The sequence below is a fragment of the Indicator indicator genome, chromosome 4, assembly GCF_027791375.1.
Source record: "Indicator indicator isolate 239-I01 chromosome 4, UM_Iind_1.1, whole genome shotgun sequence".
Taxonomy (NCBI): domain Eukaryota; kingdom Metazoa; phylum Chordata; class Aves; order Piciformes; family Indicatoridae; genus Indicator; species Indicator indicator.
The window spans coordinates 22,485,182-22,499,204 of record NC_072013.1 but is presented as its reverse complement, the minus strand read 5'-3'; the positions used below and the strand labels follow the sequence as shown (position 1 = coordinate 22,499,204).

Genomic DNA, 14,023 nt, shown 5'->3' with positions numbered 1-14,023 from the left:
CTTTGTATTTGTGGTTTTCTTCCATGTAAAGCAAAAAAATGACACCAGCAATGTATGACACAGCATATAGATTCATATAACCAAGGGTTTTAAATTTTTGTCTTTAATGGTTTTATATCCATGTTTAGAAAAAGAAATTTTGACTCTCATTTTTTCATGAAGTTAATACTGTAAGATATTTTTAATTGATAATGTAATGAAAACCCAAGTTACTTGCGAAGTTACTTCTGTAACATGAGGTGACTTAGGTTTAATACAATTTATACCTCTATAATCTTGTTCCAGACAGGACGATGAGTGGTAGCATCCCAGAGGGTAATGTGTTTGTCATGTCCACAAGTGAAGAACTGAGGTTTAGAGGAATGGACTGCAAGACCCCAAAGCTCATCAGTGTGACCCTACACAAGCAGAAACATTTCTTGAAAAGAAGGACAGTACCATCAAAACTAAACATTTTTAAACAGGATTAAAATGACACAACTATATATTAAAGCATTACAAAAATACAGTGGCTTGCATAGATGCATATTTATAGTCAAAAGAACCCTAATAATAATAAATCAAACAGATACATATTTATGAAACTTAACTTTAAGCAATACCTGTACTGCTATTACATTCTTAGAATTATTCCTGTAAGGTAGCAGCTCACCTGGGTAATTGGAAAAAAATCTCCTGACAGCGTGCCCTGTAGGACAAAGTTTCTGGTGGTTCCTATTAATACAACATCCCCTTTTCCCTCTGCTACTGTTCTTATTGGACCAAACTGCTCTGGAATCTGTGGTCATAACAGACAAAGAGGCAAGTCAGACAATTTGCCAAGCATTGCTATTTTTGAAGATATATGGCCTAGAAAATGCATTTTAATATATCTTGCACAGATAAAAATTTAAAATAACAAGGAATACCACTGTATGAACAAGAGAAAAAGAAGGATGTCATGTGCATAAGCACATACCTTGTGTTAAAAACATACATGCTGTGTTAAAAACTGAATTACCAAAACAGACAAGACAATCCACCTGCATATATCTTTGAAATCCTTAGTAATATATAGTAGAGTTTAAACCCTTCCTCAGAGTTCTATACTGATTGTTCTCTTAAATTTAGTAGGTAAACAGTTATGTAGTTCTGTCCAAACGACATCTGCATACATAGCCACTGAATTAATGCTTGGACTTTCTTTTATAAGTAAACAATCACCCATCCCCCCCTACTCCTTACATTATTTTGGAAAAGAGGAAAGTAGAAAAAACAAGTAATAATGATATATAAAATGAAGTGGAAAATTACCTCAAATTATTAATTGCAAAGAAAGGAAACAATATGAAGAAGAATGGATATAGGATTTTCCAATCACTGTAGATCTTTAAAAGGAAATATTATATTAATGAATAGGCTATTACAGAAATGACCTGAAGGGAGTGAGGAGGGGGCCAGCCTCTTCTCCTTGATGGCAAGCAACAGGACTAGAGGAAATGTTTTCAAGCTGTGCCAGGGAAGGTTTAGGCTGGATATTAGTAAATACTTCTTCACTGAAAGGGTTATCAAACACTGGAATGGTCTGCCCAGGGCAGTGCTGGGATCACCATCCCTAGGGGTGTTCAAGTACCGTGAGGATCTGGCACTTAGGGACATAGTTTAGTGTTGACCCTTCAGTGTTGGGTTGAAGGTTGGACTGGATGACCTTTGCGGTCTGCTCCAACCAGATATATTCTCTGCTACTGTGACCTGATGAGTCAAATAATGTTGCATTTTACCATTGACTTGCTTTCCTACAGAATACACATCCATAAGAAAAAAATCTCTTTAAAAAAGCTCTGTTCAGCAGACAGTTAAATTTTTCACTTTCAGTAGCAGAGTAGTTTCATGCTAGGTGGTATCACCTCAGTTTTGTGAAGTTTTTGGTAATTTCCATTCCAAGATATCAGCTTTCGGTCTTTTCCACCTCCTGATACTAACGTGCCATCACGCAGCATACAGAGTGCAAATATTCCACCCTCATGTGCCCCTTGAACTGCGTGGCTTATTCTGTTGGTACCTGGATAGAAGCAGATAAGACATTACTACTGAAATACTCTGCTTAATGGCTTCTTTTCTCCCCGTTTTTCCCCCTCTCCATTTCTCTACTTACTTGTCAAGGATTATATCTGAACAATGATAAAGGCAGGCACGCAGTGCTGCACCAAAACGCACAGCCCCAAAGAAGAGACTGAACTGGTACATCTTAAAAACATATTCTTTCCATTTCAAAAATGAAAAAGTACATATACTCACACCGTCTAGTTCAAACACGAAGTAAAAACAAGTCCATTTAAAACTTTCATGAGGCTTTAAGCTAAACCAATTGACATCACATTTGATTTGCAGTAGCACTACACACTTTATTAAGAAAGAAACCATAGCCCAGTCATTTGTTATCCTCTGAGGATATTCCACAGCCTCCAGACATCGAACTGGCACCAAAACATGACTAAGCTAGAGGTCTTTGCACATCTGGGAGAAGGCACTAAATCACTTCCGGAAAGAGCCTGCACTCCTTCATTGATGAACTTGGTTTGTTCAAGTACCTTCTTAGACTCAAAATCTACTTCTTAGACTTAAAATCTACTAAATTGGATTAAATATCTCTGATTGGATGAACCGTTACTATTATGAAGTACAAAGAAATGGTTCCTAGCGCTTCTATGACTGAAATGTACACCTCACATCACAGCTTGACTAACTTTGTGTTTAGCCCAAGCGAGTGGCTGATGCAAGTTAGGAAGAAACAACTCCCTCTCCTTTATAAATCCCATTTGCTTCTGTCCACATGACATAATGTGTCAGTTACAAATTATTTCTAGTAAGAGAAGTTTTGGCTAAGGGTATTCTGACCTGGTAGAAGCAGCTCTCACTTGAACACAAAGCTCTGAGTCACAGAAAGTACACTGTACTAAGAAAAACAAGAACAACATTTTTTTGTCCAGCCCAAAAGAACTGGCAGAGGTGAAGAGATCATGCAGAACACAAAGAATTCTCTTTTATTCCTGGGAGAAAGGGCAGAAGAGGCTGCATGCAGTCAAGGCAGAAACTAGCCTACTGGCATAAAGGCAAACTGTCCCCTGAGCAGTGCACTGACCCTGCCATGCCAGCAGCTGCCACTGTCTCCTTTTCCCGTTGGCACTTCAAATTAGCAACCAAGAACAGGGAGCAGATGGGACTATAGAATTTCTGAACACTGGAAAGAAAAGTGTTAAACTGTCTTGCTTCACAGACACCATACCCACCCCTTTCCTCAACAGTAGCATATCCATCAAGAGTACAAGGAGATAACTGGCTGATATTTCTAGAATGAAATAAAGCGTAGAAAAACACCTCAGGATGGCTCAACTCTGTAACTGATTTCACCATGTTGCTTCCTGGGTCTTATATCTTTTGAGTATCTTGGGAGAAGGTACTGAATAAATAAGCAGCAGCTGTCATCCATATCCCTCCTTCCTTTACTAATAGGGCCTCCTTTAGGGGATTCTCTTTATTTCTACACATGGCATCTCACGCACTAAGTAAACATTTAGGATGTTGCTGCTGTTTGCCTTCTGGCAGGCATTGCCTCCTGCTGCCTAAAAAAAAAAAAAAAGTGTCTTTTCTTAGTAGAAAAAGCTTTTTAAGAAGTTTGTCCTATCCATCTGTTCTTTTGAAGTAAAGCTGAGGAATTCAATTAGACCTGTATATATTTTAGCTTGACTTACTAGGAAAACACATAAAGCTATTTGTTTTCTTCTAAAATGTGTATGTCAATAGGCATAATTTTTACAAGTGACAGTATAAGAGAAGAGATCACCAGTTACATTAACAGTGTTTCTTACTATCACATTGATTAGGAAAAAGAACTTTTCTTGCTATTTCTTACATTAGTAAAAGCCATCCCTGCTAGCATAGCTCTGATTCAACCTTTGACCATAGAGAATGCATTCTATAGAATTTTGTATTCTAGCAGTCAGGTATACATACAGGTTCTTGTAAGGAAGAATCCAGACATAATCCACTGGATTTATTTTAGGAAAGAACTCAAGATAAATAAAATGTATTCTTCTTAAAAAGAGGCTACGTGCATGTAAAAATTCACAGTATTTTATATTAAAGTTTCACTACTAAGTTCAATCTTGTCTTACCTTTCCCCCAAACCAAAATGTTTCCACTTGAGTCTCCTGTAATAGTATCACCATTTTCAGAAAAGGTCACACACAGGACAAACTTTGGCTTCTCTTGTTTCTGCATGGTTATGAAAAACACACACTCACAGCAACACGCAACCCATTCATTTTAACTATATGCATTTGAATGGTTTAGTTTGGGTTCATACATCTCTATTATTACTTCAATATCTGCACAGGAGTTAACGATGTTCCTATACTCTAAACAGTTCACCTGTACAAGGGCAAAAGATGCACGACCTGAAATGACTCAGTTCTGCACCCTTTAATTACGATTTGTGGACAGAGTGAGCGAGAAGGCCTACCAACTTCTAACACACGGCCAGGAATGTTTTGACATAAACTGAATCCTCAACTCCCACATAATCCCAAAGGCTTTAAAATGGCTGAGGACACAATCAAGCTTTATTACTGTGATTTTTAACTTCAAATTTTCTAGGAGAAAAACATTACTAGAAAGTTTGGCTGCAGTCTAAGAATTAAGAAATCATATCTTCAAAGAATCATAAGGCTGAGTGACAGAAACGTTGCTTGCAGACCCTGCATTTAAGATACTGACTGTAACAAAACAGTGAAAGGTGCAAGGGGACAAAAGAATTCACTAACTAGTTGCTTCCAAACACATTTTTATGATATTTGCTGACTACCAGTGTGTACAGCCTTTCCTCCCTCAAATGAAGAACTGTTCACAACTAGGGCAACCACACTTCTCTATCTGCAACAACCAATGAGAATGACAGAGCCTAACAGAGATGGAAATCCACCCAAGCAGCTTTGGAGTTAAAATAGAATGAAAAAATAAAATGTAACAAAATTTAAAAGCATAATCTCAGCATCTCCTCCTGCTTTCACACAAATATATTCATTGATATTGCAAAACAGTTGTTTTGACTACACTTGTGAGCCACAACTCCACAAGCAGCTAACTAGACCCTGTTGGAGTTATCTACAGATATTGCAAACATCCTGCATTTGTGCATGCAGCTGCTGTAGAGCTTGGTCTGGGTTTAAGAACAAAACCAAATCATACTTCAAAATTAAGATTATATTTACCAAATAGTGGCCAGCTCAATGCTCAGTATAACTCAAATACAATATTTGAGTTACATATGTGTATATATCGGAGAGGAAAAGGGAAGAATATTCACATTCACATAATTTATGGGGTTTTGCAAGTGTTTTCTCTGGAAAAAAAATAATCCCATCATATATCATTCTCTATGTTGTTTTTAAGATGATGTAAGCATAAAGAGTTTTAGGATAAAATTAATATTGGGGAAGGAGGGTTGGTGGAGGGTAGGGTGTGAAGTGTAGCATAAAGAATAGTGGAAAAAGAATGCAAAGAGGAAAAAGAATGCAAGGAGCAAAAAGGAGCATTTCAAAACTTCATTGTGGAAGTTTTACCCATGGAAAAGTTCCCTATGCCTCACCATGAGAGCTACCCCAGTTTCTGCAAAATTTCAAGCTTAATAATGAGCAGTTGTTTAGATTTATGCAAACCTTATTAACCCTTAGTTCTGTATGACTGTATCATTACTACAAACATAAAATTAAGGAAATATTTTATTTTACCTCAAATAATCCTTGCTTTTTAATAAGGGAATTCCCTTCCAATGTCCAGAAATAAAGGTGTGATTTTCCACATGTAACTATTATATTTGTATCAGTAGGGTGAAAATCTGCAGCAAATACAGCCTCATTAGAGCACTTGGAAGAAAAAAAAAAAGACAAAAAAATTGTATCAAAATTTAAAATTCAAAGAAAATAAAACAATATGAAATGGTTCTCTAGTTAGATAAACTGACAGTCATGGTGTAAGAAAAATTCTGAGCTAATCACATAATAATGTAGTCCTGGAATACTTCGGTAGAATATTTTGAAGTCAAAGGATCTTCTGGTTTTGTAAGTTAGTCTCAAAAATTATCCCTCAAAACCATGTCAGATAATGAGAAATTCTATGAGGAATTGAAGACATTTCATTTCTGCACATGCTCCTGTCATTGCTGCCTAGACTTTTGAAATGAATTCTAGAACGACAGCAAGAGCAAAATTTAAAAACCCCCATACTACTAGGACACTCTCAATGGGGACAAAATTATTCATGTTCTTTGAGTTTTATAAAGTGAAAGTGTTACAAAGGCACAAGAAGCTAAAGATAGGAAGACATTTTATGACAAAAAATTCAGATTTACATACAAGCAAGTAGTACAAAATATCTTATTGCAACACCTTGACATCTGCCAGCCTTTCTTCTTTCTGCCAGTCCCACACAGAAAGCACGTGGTCATTTGAGTCATCCACAGAGCACAGGCTACTTCCTCCATTCTGAGGTAAAACATGGAAAATATTAATGCATCACCCAAATATCATGACACACACACATTCAAGATAAATAAAATTTACACTTTAATTGCTATACTTATATTTATAGGACTAAAAAGTCATCTAGAAGTGTGTGCATGGATGCAATGAGGAAGACTAAGGTTGTCTTGGCATTAAAGCTGGCAAAGGATGTAAAATAAGACAAGAAGCTGGGCATCTTCAAGTCCATTAGTAGCAATAGGAAGACTAGGGAAAATGTGGGCCCACTGCTGAATGAGGTGAGTGCCCTGTGATGGAGGATACAGAGAAGGTGGATTTACATAATGCCTTATTTGCTTCACTCTTTACTGCTAAGGTCTGTAGCTACCAGTGTTCTCCAGGGGTCAGTAGTGGGTCTAGTCTTGGTTTCCTGATAATAAAAATCTGAGGAATGGCTGACAGACCAGAAGGCTATGTTGCAATTCAGTGAAACCTGGACAGACTGGAGAGTTGGGCAGAGAGAAAACTCATGAACTGAAGTATTGTGTCCAGTTCTGGGCTCCCCAGTACAAGAGACAAGTACTGGAGAAAGTCCGGTTGAGGCAACAAAGATGATTAGGATGCTGGAGCATCTCTCTCACAAGAAAAGGCTGAAAGACCTGGGGCTCTGTAGCCTGGAGGATCCCCCTCAGGGGATCTTGTAAATGCTTATAAATAATTAAAGGGTTAACAGTATGGGGTCAGACTCTTTTCAGTGGTGTCCAGTGACAGGACAGGGGGTGATGGGCACAAACTGGAACACAGGAGGTTCCATCTGAACACGAGGAAAACTTTGTTCCTTTGAGGGTGATGTAGTACTGAAATGGGATGCCCAGGGAGGTTGTGGACTCCCCTTTTCTGGAGATATTCAAAAGCTACCTGGATGTGGTCCTCTGCAACCTGTTCTAGGAGAAGCTGCTTTAGCAGGGGGGGCATTGACTAGTTGTCTAGAATCTAGAGGTTCCTTTCAAAACCCACGGTTCTGTGAGCCTGTTTGGGGAACATGTCCATTCTGGGGAGAAAAGAAGACCCAAGCAAACTCTGCTTTGCTTTGTTTATATATGAGGTGGTTTGGCTATTTTCCTGATGAATCAGGCTCCTAATGCATGTCTCAGACACAGCTACTAAAATAACCGTGCCAAGGCAACTCAAGAGGTGAAACAAAGACAGGACTGAGTATCCTGCAGTACTGCTATGGGATGGGAAATCATGCTCAAATACATGCCAAAGTATGACCATGAAATCACAGCATAAAGCAAATGTATGAAACGCTTTCTCCTGACATCTGCCAATAGCAATCCTCCATTACTAAGTACTTTTTTTCACCTTGAGAGAGGTATTTACACAGTATTTGTTTGGTATTCCTTTTCATATATACTTCAAAGATGATCTTGAACTGCATTGACTTTCTCCTTTGTATTCTTAGGCAATTGTCCCAATATGTTCCTCTTTCTTCTACTTTATAGAAAGTAGTCATCAACAGATTTGAAGCGTTTGTGGAAACTTCCACTGATGTACATTTTGCCTAGGCAATACACATTTAGTCCTCTCCTTTTTAAAAGTGCTGCTGAGACAACCAAGATGCCACCACATGCAGCGCTTACAGGTTCTGTTCTGTATGGAGGGTAGGCTTGCACATGTCAGATCAGACTCATCTTTTTTATATGGGACTTGGGTGCTGCCTATAACATCTTTTTTTTTTTTTTAACCTCCCTGATAGACTAGAGTTCAAACGATGGTGACAAGAGGCCAATAACAAGATTCTCATTCTTTACAATCCTTTATCCATATGCCTTTTCTGCTTTCAGGTAGAACATTTTCTTTTCTTACAGGTGCTCATGTTCTTTAAATCCAAAATTAGAGTTAAAGGGAGAAACACAATGGGATGATTAAATAGAGGAAGTAAGGATACTGAAATTTCAAGTACTTCTGCAACTGCTTGTCCCTGAAGAGACTGTATTTAAGTAAGCATAAGGCAGATATCTGAGAATGCTGAGATATTTCTGACTTTCATACCAGCATAAGCTGTTGGAAACAACTGTGTTGCAAGAGAAGATGAGAGAAAAGGCAGCTTGGAAGGTTGTTTTGGTCAAGGAAGCTAAATTTAAAAGAATTCAAAGACTTGTTCAGCAAACAATCTTAATATGACTATTCATTTACTTTACTTACAGATTTAGAAAAAGCAATGCAAGTGACAGCTCGGTCAAAAAATCCCATTCCAATGACATGTAGTGTATTCAGAGTTACAGAATCCCAGACACGTACATGTGGTGGCAATTGCTATAAAACAGAAACAGAAACAACAGCTGAAACAATGGTGTCAAAAAACAAAATTTAAAAGAAATAAGAATGAATCCTGAAAAATGTTAATACAAATTAAGGCATGAAAATTATCAGAATTTTTCTAGAGTCACACAGGGAAGCAGATATACTACAAATGGTTTGCTGATTACTGTGCCTAGGATCAATAGCTGAGATTGGCTCTCCAGGGCATACAGTGTGTCAGGTCTCACCAATCTCAGTTAGTTCAACAGAGGTTAATGGGCACTGAGACACCCATCAATAAGTGAAAATATTATAACATGGGACCTACTGGAAGGCCCAAGATCATCAGTTTAAAAAAGATAATTCAGGTCAGCAACAACAACAAACCCCCAAACAAACAAAAAGAATTTCTAAAATGTCACTAATTTCAGTGTGATAAAAATGGTTATAAAGAACAACTGTACAACTGTAGTTAGAGCCAACTTTCTTTCTGGACATAAAATTCAGGGTGTACATCACAGCCCAAGATGAAGCCCCCGTGAAAATCAGGAGATTGTTCGCCCCCCGCCCCTCTTTTGGCTGCTGCAGTCCAGGGAGCCCTGCGAGAGAGGGGTAGCAGCAGCTCCCGCTTCCGCCAGGGGGCGCCGCAGGAAAGCGATGCGGTCGGTGTCCGGCGGGAGAGCAGGAGCCCGGCCAGTGGCCGCCCCAGGTCCGAGGCAGCGACTCGCCCCGGCCGTTCTGACAGAGCCAGCCGGTTCGGTTTCCAGATGAGCCAAAAACAAAGCGACGGCCAGCAGTCTGTATTGCTAAGAAGTATTGAAATTGCCCTTAAAAAGAAATGTACAAATCAAGGCCACCTCAGTGTCTTACTACTTTTATAGTAAGCCTACCCATATACGACTTTCTCCTCAAGCATAGGCATCAGACCTTTAGATTTTATTTCACAAATACAATGGTGAAGAATTGTATTTAGGACGATTAAAATAAAAGAAATACCAGAGAATTCTCCAAGACAATAAGAAATGATAATTCATGTTACTCAACTAAGCTATCTTTACATAAACCTTATCTTGCGTAACTGGGATCTCGTTTTCCACATTTACTTAAAGTAGTTAGCATATTGATAATCTGGTTTTATCCTAAAAATCTTTTTTGACATCTACCAGAAATTTTGCAATAGTTTGGCTGAGACATCCACTGCACATTCTGCTGAGTGACTGTTTTCTCACGCTCTTCTTGCCTCTACTTATACCCACTTGTCTTAACTATTTGGAGCAATGTTCATCTTCAAATAAATTCCTGGCCTACAGCTAAACTTTATGATAACATGGATAATGAGATAGAAAAACATTCTTGCTCAGATAATGGAAAGAGTGAAAATTTTTTTTTCTGGGTTTTTTTGTTTGTTTGGCTGGTTGGTTTTGTTTTGTTTTTCCCCAGCAAACAACACATAGCTCCCAAAGCTATTCTTATTTGTACTTTGGTTTTGGTAGCCATGGACAGCAATGAAGTTGTATAGCCTACAATTTAACCTCTGCTGCTTCTCTTTCTCCCCACCTCCATCTGTTCTCTCAAGTCTCCTTTGTAGCCCTCATCCTTCCCCATTTCTTTTGGAGGCCAGTTCCAAATTTACCTTCAGTCTGTATAATGGAACAAGAACTCACAAATTACCTTGACAATGGAACTGGGTAACTTTGATAGTGTGCAATAGGCACTCTCAAATTAAGTTTTGCTTATGTTCAGTTCTAAAACCTAAGACCAGTTTAGCTGCAACATGAAAAGAATATAGCATGTATTGTCTTGATATCCTATTCTTGTGAAATACAAGCAATTACATGTCAGCAAAGGGTTCACTCACTTTTCCATCCTTGGATGTCCCTGCAACTTGACCTGTTGCTATAGTGATCCTATCAGGATGGACAGCCAGGCTAAAGAAAAGAAAGAGAGGCCAAACTTAAAGCCATTTATTATCTATTTCATCAAACCTTTACTTAAGTCTGTAATAAATAGCCTTATTTTAGCCACAGAAGACACATACGATACTTGTAAACATTTTAAAAACATAAATACAGAACTGACCAAAGAATTTTCATGCTTTTACTGAAAAGATACTCCCTTGTGAATATGGCAATGATTTGCTTAAGCTCCAATTCTGCAAAGCATGTACCAAACAAGCCCCAATATATTTTCTGTTTGGGTTCATCTCACCTAGATTTAAAGAGATTTTAAATGAATATTCTATTTATGCTAGTTACTGAACTTCACGTATCTCTAATCAGAGGTTGTAGAGACCTGGTCAGTACAGTCAATGCTGACTAGCAACGGTCCTTCAGGGCAAACTGATGCATGTCTGCTTCAACATTGCTCTTCACACTGTATTAAGCAGACACTCAGTGACTCTTACAGGGGTATACTAAATTCTCTTTAATTTTTTTTAAAAGGTAAAAACCAAAGTCCTTTAGAAAGAACTTAGGATGCAGAAATTAGTAATTCTGATGCTAAAATTTAAACTGAGATTTTAAAGACTATGACCAACCTTAACTAATGCCTCAAAAAAATCTAAAATTTAAGTAGAGTCTTTTTTTGCCCTCGATCTACCCTTTTTTTTTTTTTTTTTTTTTTTGAGTGCAGCTCTTCTGCATACAGTTCTAGTAGCAATGTGCCCTACAAGAAGAATTCTGGCAATATTTTGTTCATCTTTATAATGTAAAAAGGTATCCTCTTTCTAATAAATCAGACAGCTTTCAAATATCTAAAGTGTTGAAAATCTGAAAGAAATAAATGGATGGAACAGATCCAAGGTAAAAATCTCCTTGTAAAACAAACAGATTATACAAATAATTCAAATTTATTAAACATGCTCACAGTGCAATCAGATTTGATAATGAGGTCTATTTTTGGCTTTGAGGGGCAACAGGTGTTTCATAATGCTTAGGCTAAAGAAGGGACATCAAACTCATTTCATACGTTAGAGCTCATCAGATAATGTGCGTGCTCTTTCTCAGCTACTCTCAGCAGATGCCATCAAGATAAACCATATGTTTGTTTAGATTTCAGTTTAATAATATTGGTATTTCCTGCTAACTAGTCTCCTCTAAGCCTGAAGACAAAGCCAAACCACTTTGAAGCCCAAGCTGGCATGCCTGCATGGAAGCAGACAAGCCAGGGTGCTCAGGACTAGTTTGTAGAATATCTGCTATGATGTAGACATGCCTGAAGACTACCAGGAAGACGGCAGATGTGATTAAAACTGTTGCATTGGTTATACTGAGCCTAAAGCACCTGAGTCTGGCATCCAGATGGAGATAAAAATGAACAATTCAACTTATAAAAGGGAAAGGTGAAGAGGCCAAAGAGGAAAATCATCCTATAAACAAAGTAATGAAAATGGGTGGATCTATAGATTGAGTTGGATTTCTGCTTTTGTGTATTCTCAATGTAAATAGTATATTAGTTATAGAAAATAAATTTTTGCAAGTTAATATGAGGAGGAATTGTTAGCAACTGAAGCAGGGAAACAAGCAGTAACTTGGAGAGCATCAGTGCAGCAATTGAATATAGACATGCCCACGTGAGGCAGCACAGCACATATGGCAGCACAGACTTCAAGGCAGGTATCGCAAATAAACTCAGGCTCTGTTAGGGATATATTTGGATATCCTCAGGTCTGTGCCACCACAACCTGGCAGCAGTTGCTCCATGTGCTGACTAGACAGAGCTATAACAGACATCCTTACCATAACAGTGAAACCTTTGTTTGACAGTGCAAGTGCACTCTAAAACATAAAGACCCAGTCTATAAAGGTCTTAGAAGTTGAATCAAATTTTCAGAACTATATTAAAGGGACAACATCTAACATTCTTTTTTCTTCGTAAAAAGAAAGTAATCAGGTGACTTACCACTTCACATCATCATTATGACCAGTGTAATGTCTCTGAAGTTGCTCTTCAACGTTGAATAACACAACTACGGATGCAATGAAATACACAGTTTCGCCCGTTGGAAGAAGATAGAGATTACTGCGACAGTCTCGACCCCTATATCCATAGCTAACACATTTGTCAAGCTGCAATAACATTATCTACCGATGATGAATATTAAAAGTAAGGAAAATCAAAGTGGATTCTCCGCCCCTATATTTCCTGAAGTTGGCATCTCTTGGCTTGAGCACAGTTTTATCATTTGGCAGCCTTCAGAACTTTCTCCTTCACTACAGAAAAGAGAGCTGACTGAGCAACTGAAAACCTACAGATCTTACAGAAAATACATGGTAGAGACGACAGGATTTTGTGACATACTATTCCTTTAGTATCCTCTGGAATTTGCTAAATGCCAGACCAAGGCAATATTAATTTTGTCCCTAGTGTATTTACTATTTACACTAGTTGACTAATTAAAACTAAAATTTAGACCTAATAGAAACACCAATAAGTCTTTCAGTACATCTGCCTGCATTACATTAAGATTGATTGCATTACCCTTTGTGCAGGTTGATTGATTTCATAATTCTGTGCACTACCAGCCAGATGGATGTGAAACCATAAAAGGGTTACATCATCCATTCCAATTTATTTTTGTAGTACTGAAAAGGCAGTGGCCCAGATTTTGATGCTGGTCATATTGACACTAATCTAAAATTAATCCAATGAAATAACTGGAATTAATCCAGAAATAATCTAATTTAGACTGAATGTTAATTCAGACAAATTATGCAGTTTTATTCTTCTGAAGAGTCATTAGGGACTGCAACTATTTTGACTTTCCTATTTTACGGGAACAGAGAGAAACAGCATTAGCAAAATCTTGGCAAAACAGAAGTGCATTGTGATTCAGTCACTATGGAGAAACTGGCTATGATAAACATATGGAAAGGTACTGAAACTCCAATTATAGGACATTAAAAATCCTTGTGCATTACTGTCTATGGTTAGTCATAACCCAGTCAGACTAAAAAACTCATGCTAACATTATCCAAGAAGTAAGGATGATAGTTTTCTTATTTAAATTTCTATTTTAGAAGAAATAATTTGCTATTTTTTTCTCAGAAAAGCAAGAGAAGTAGAACTGCATATCCAGCCATAAAAATGTGCACTCAAAAATACAGCTTCTGGACTCCCAAAAGGAAATACTTCAGCCAAAGTTCCTTCAAGTTTGAGATATTAAAATTTGAAGACATGAAAACAACCAATTGATAAAGCATTTGCTGCCAATTTGGAACCTG

At 37.8% G+C, this 14,023-nt stretch overlaps 1 protein-coding gene across 2 annotated transcripts in view; it reads right to left on the bottom strand.

Moving 5' to 3' along the window:
- The window catches only part of EML1 (EMAP like 1), a 103,344-nt gene that overhangs the window by 12,136 nt on the left and 77,185 nt on the right, over positions 1–14,023 (bottom strand). For both annotated transcript variants that reach the window (XM_054400558.1, XM_054400559.1), the window contains 9 exons: positions 12,702–12,851; positions 10,660–10,729; positions 8,706–8,816; positions 6,426–6,521; positions 5,769–5,903; positions 4,155–4,254; positions 1,887–2,041; positions 653–778; positions 267–398 (listed from right to left, as the gene is read on the bottom strand). In XM_054400558.1, coding sequence (XP_054256533.1) covers positions 267–398; positions 653–778; positions 1,887–2,041; positions 4,155–4,254; positions 5,769–5,903; positions 6,426–6,521; positions 8,706–8,816; positions 10,660–10,729; positions 12,702–12,851 — 1,075 coding nt within the window. The remainder of the gene's footprint in view (positions 1–266; positions 399–652; positions 779–1,886; positions 2,042–4,154; positions 4,255–5,768; positions 5,904–6,425; positions 6,522–8,705; positions 8,817–10,659; positions 10,730–12,701; positions 12,852–14,023) is intronic.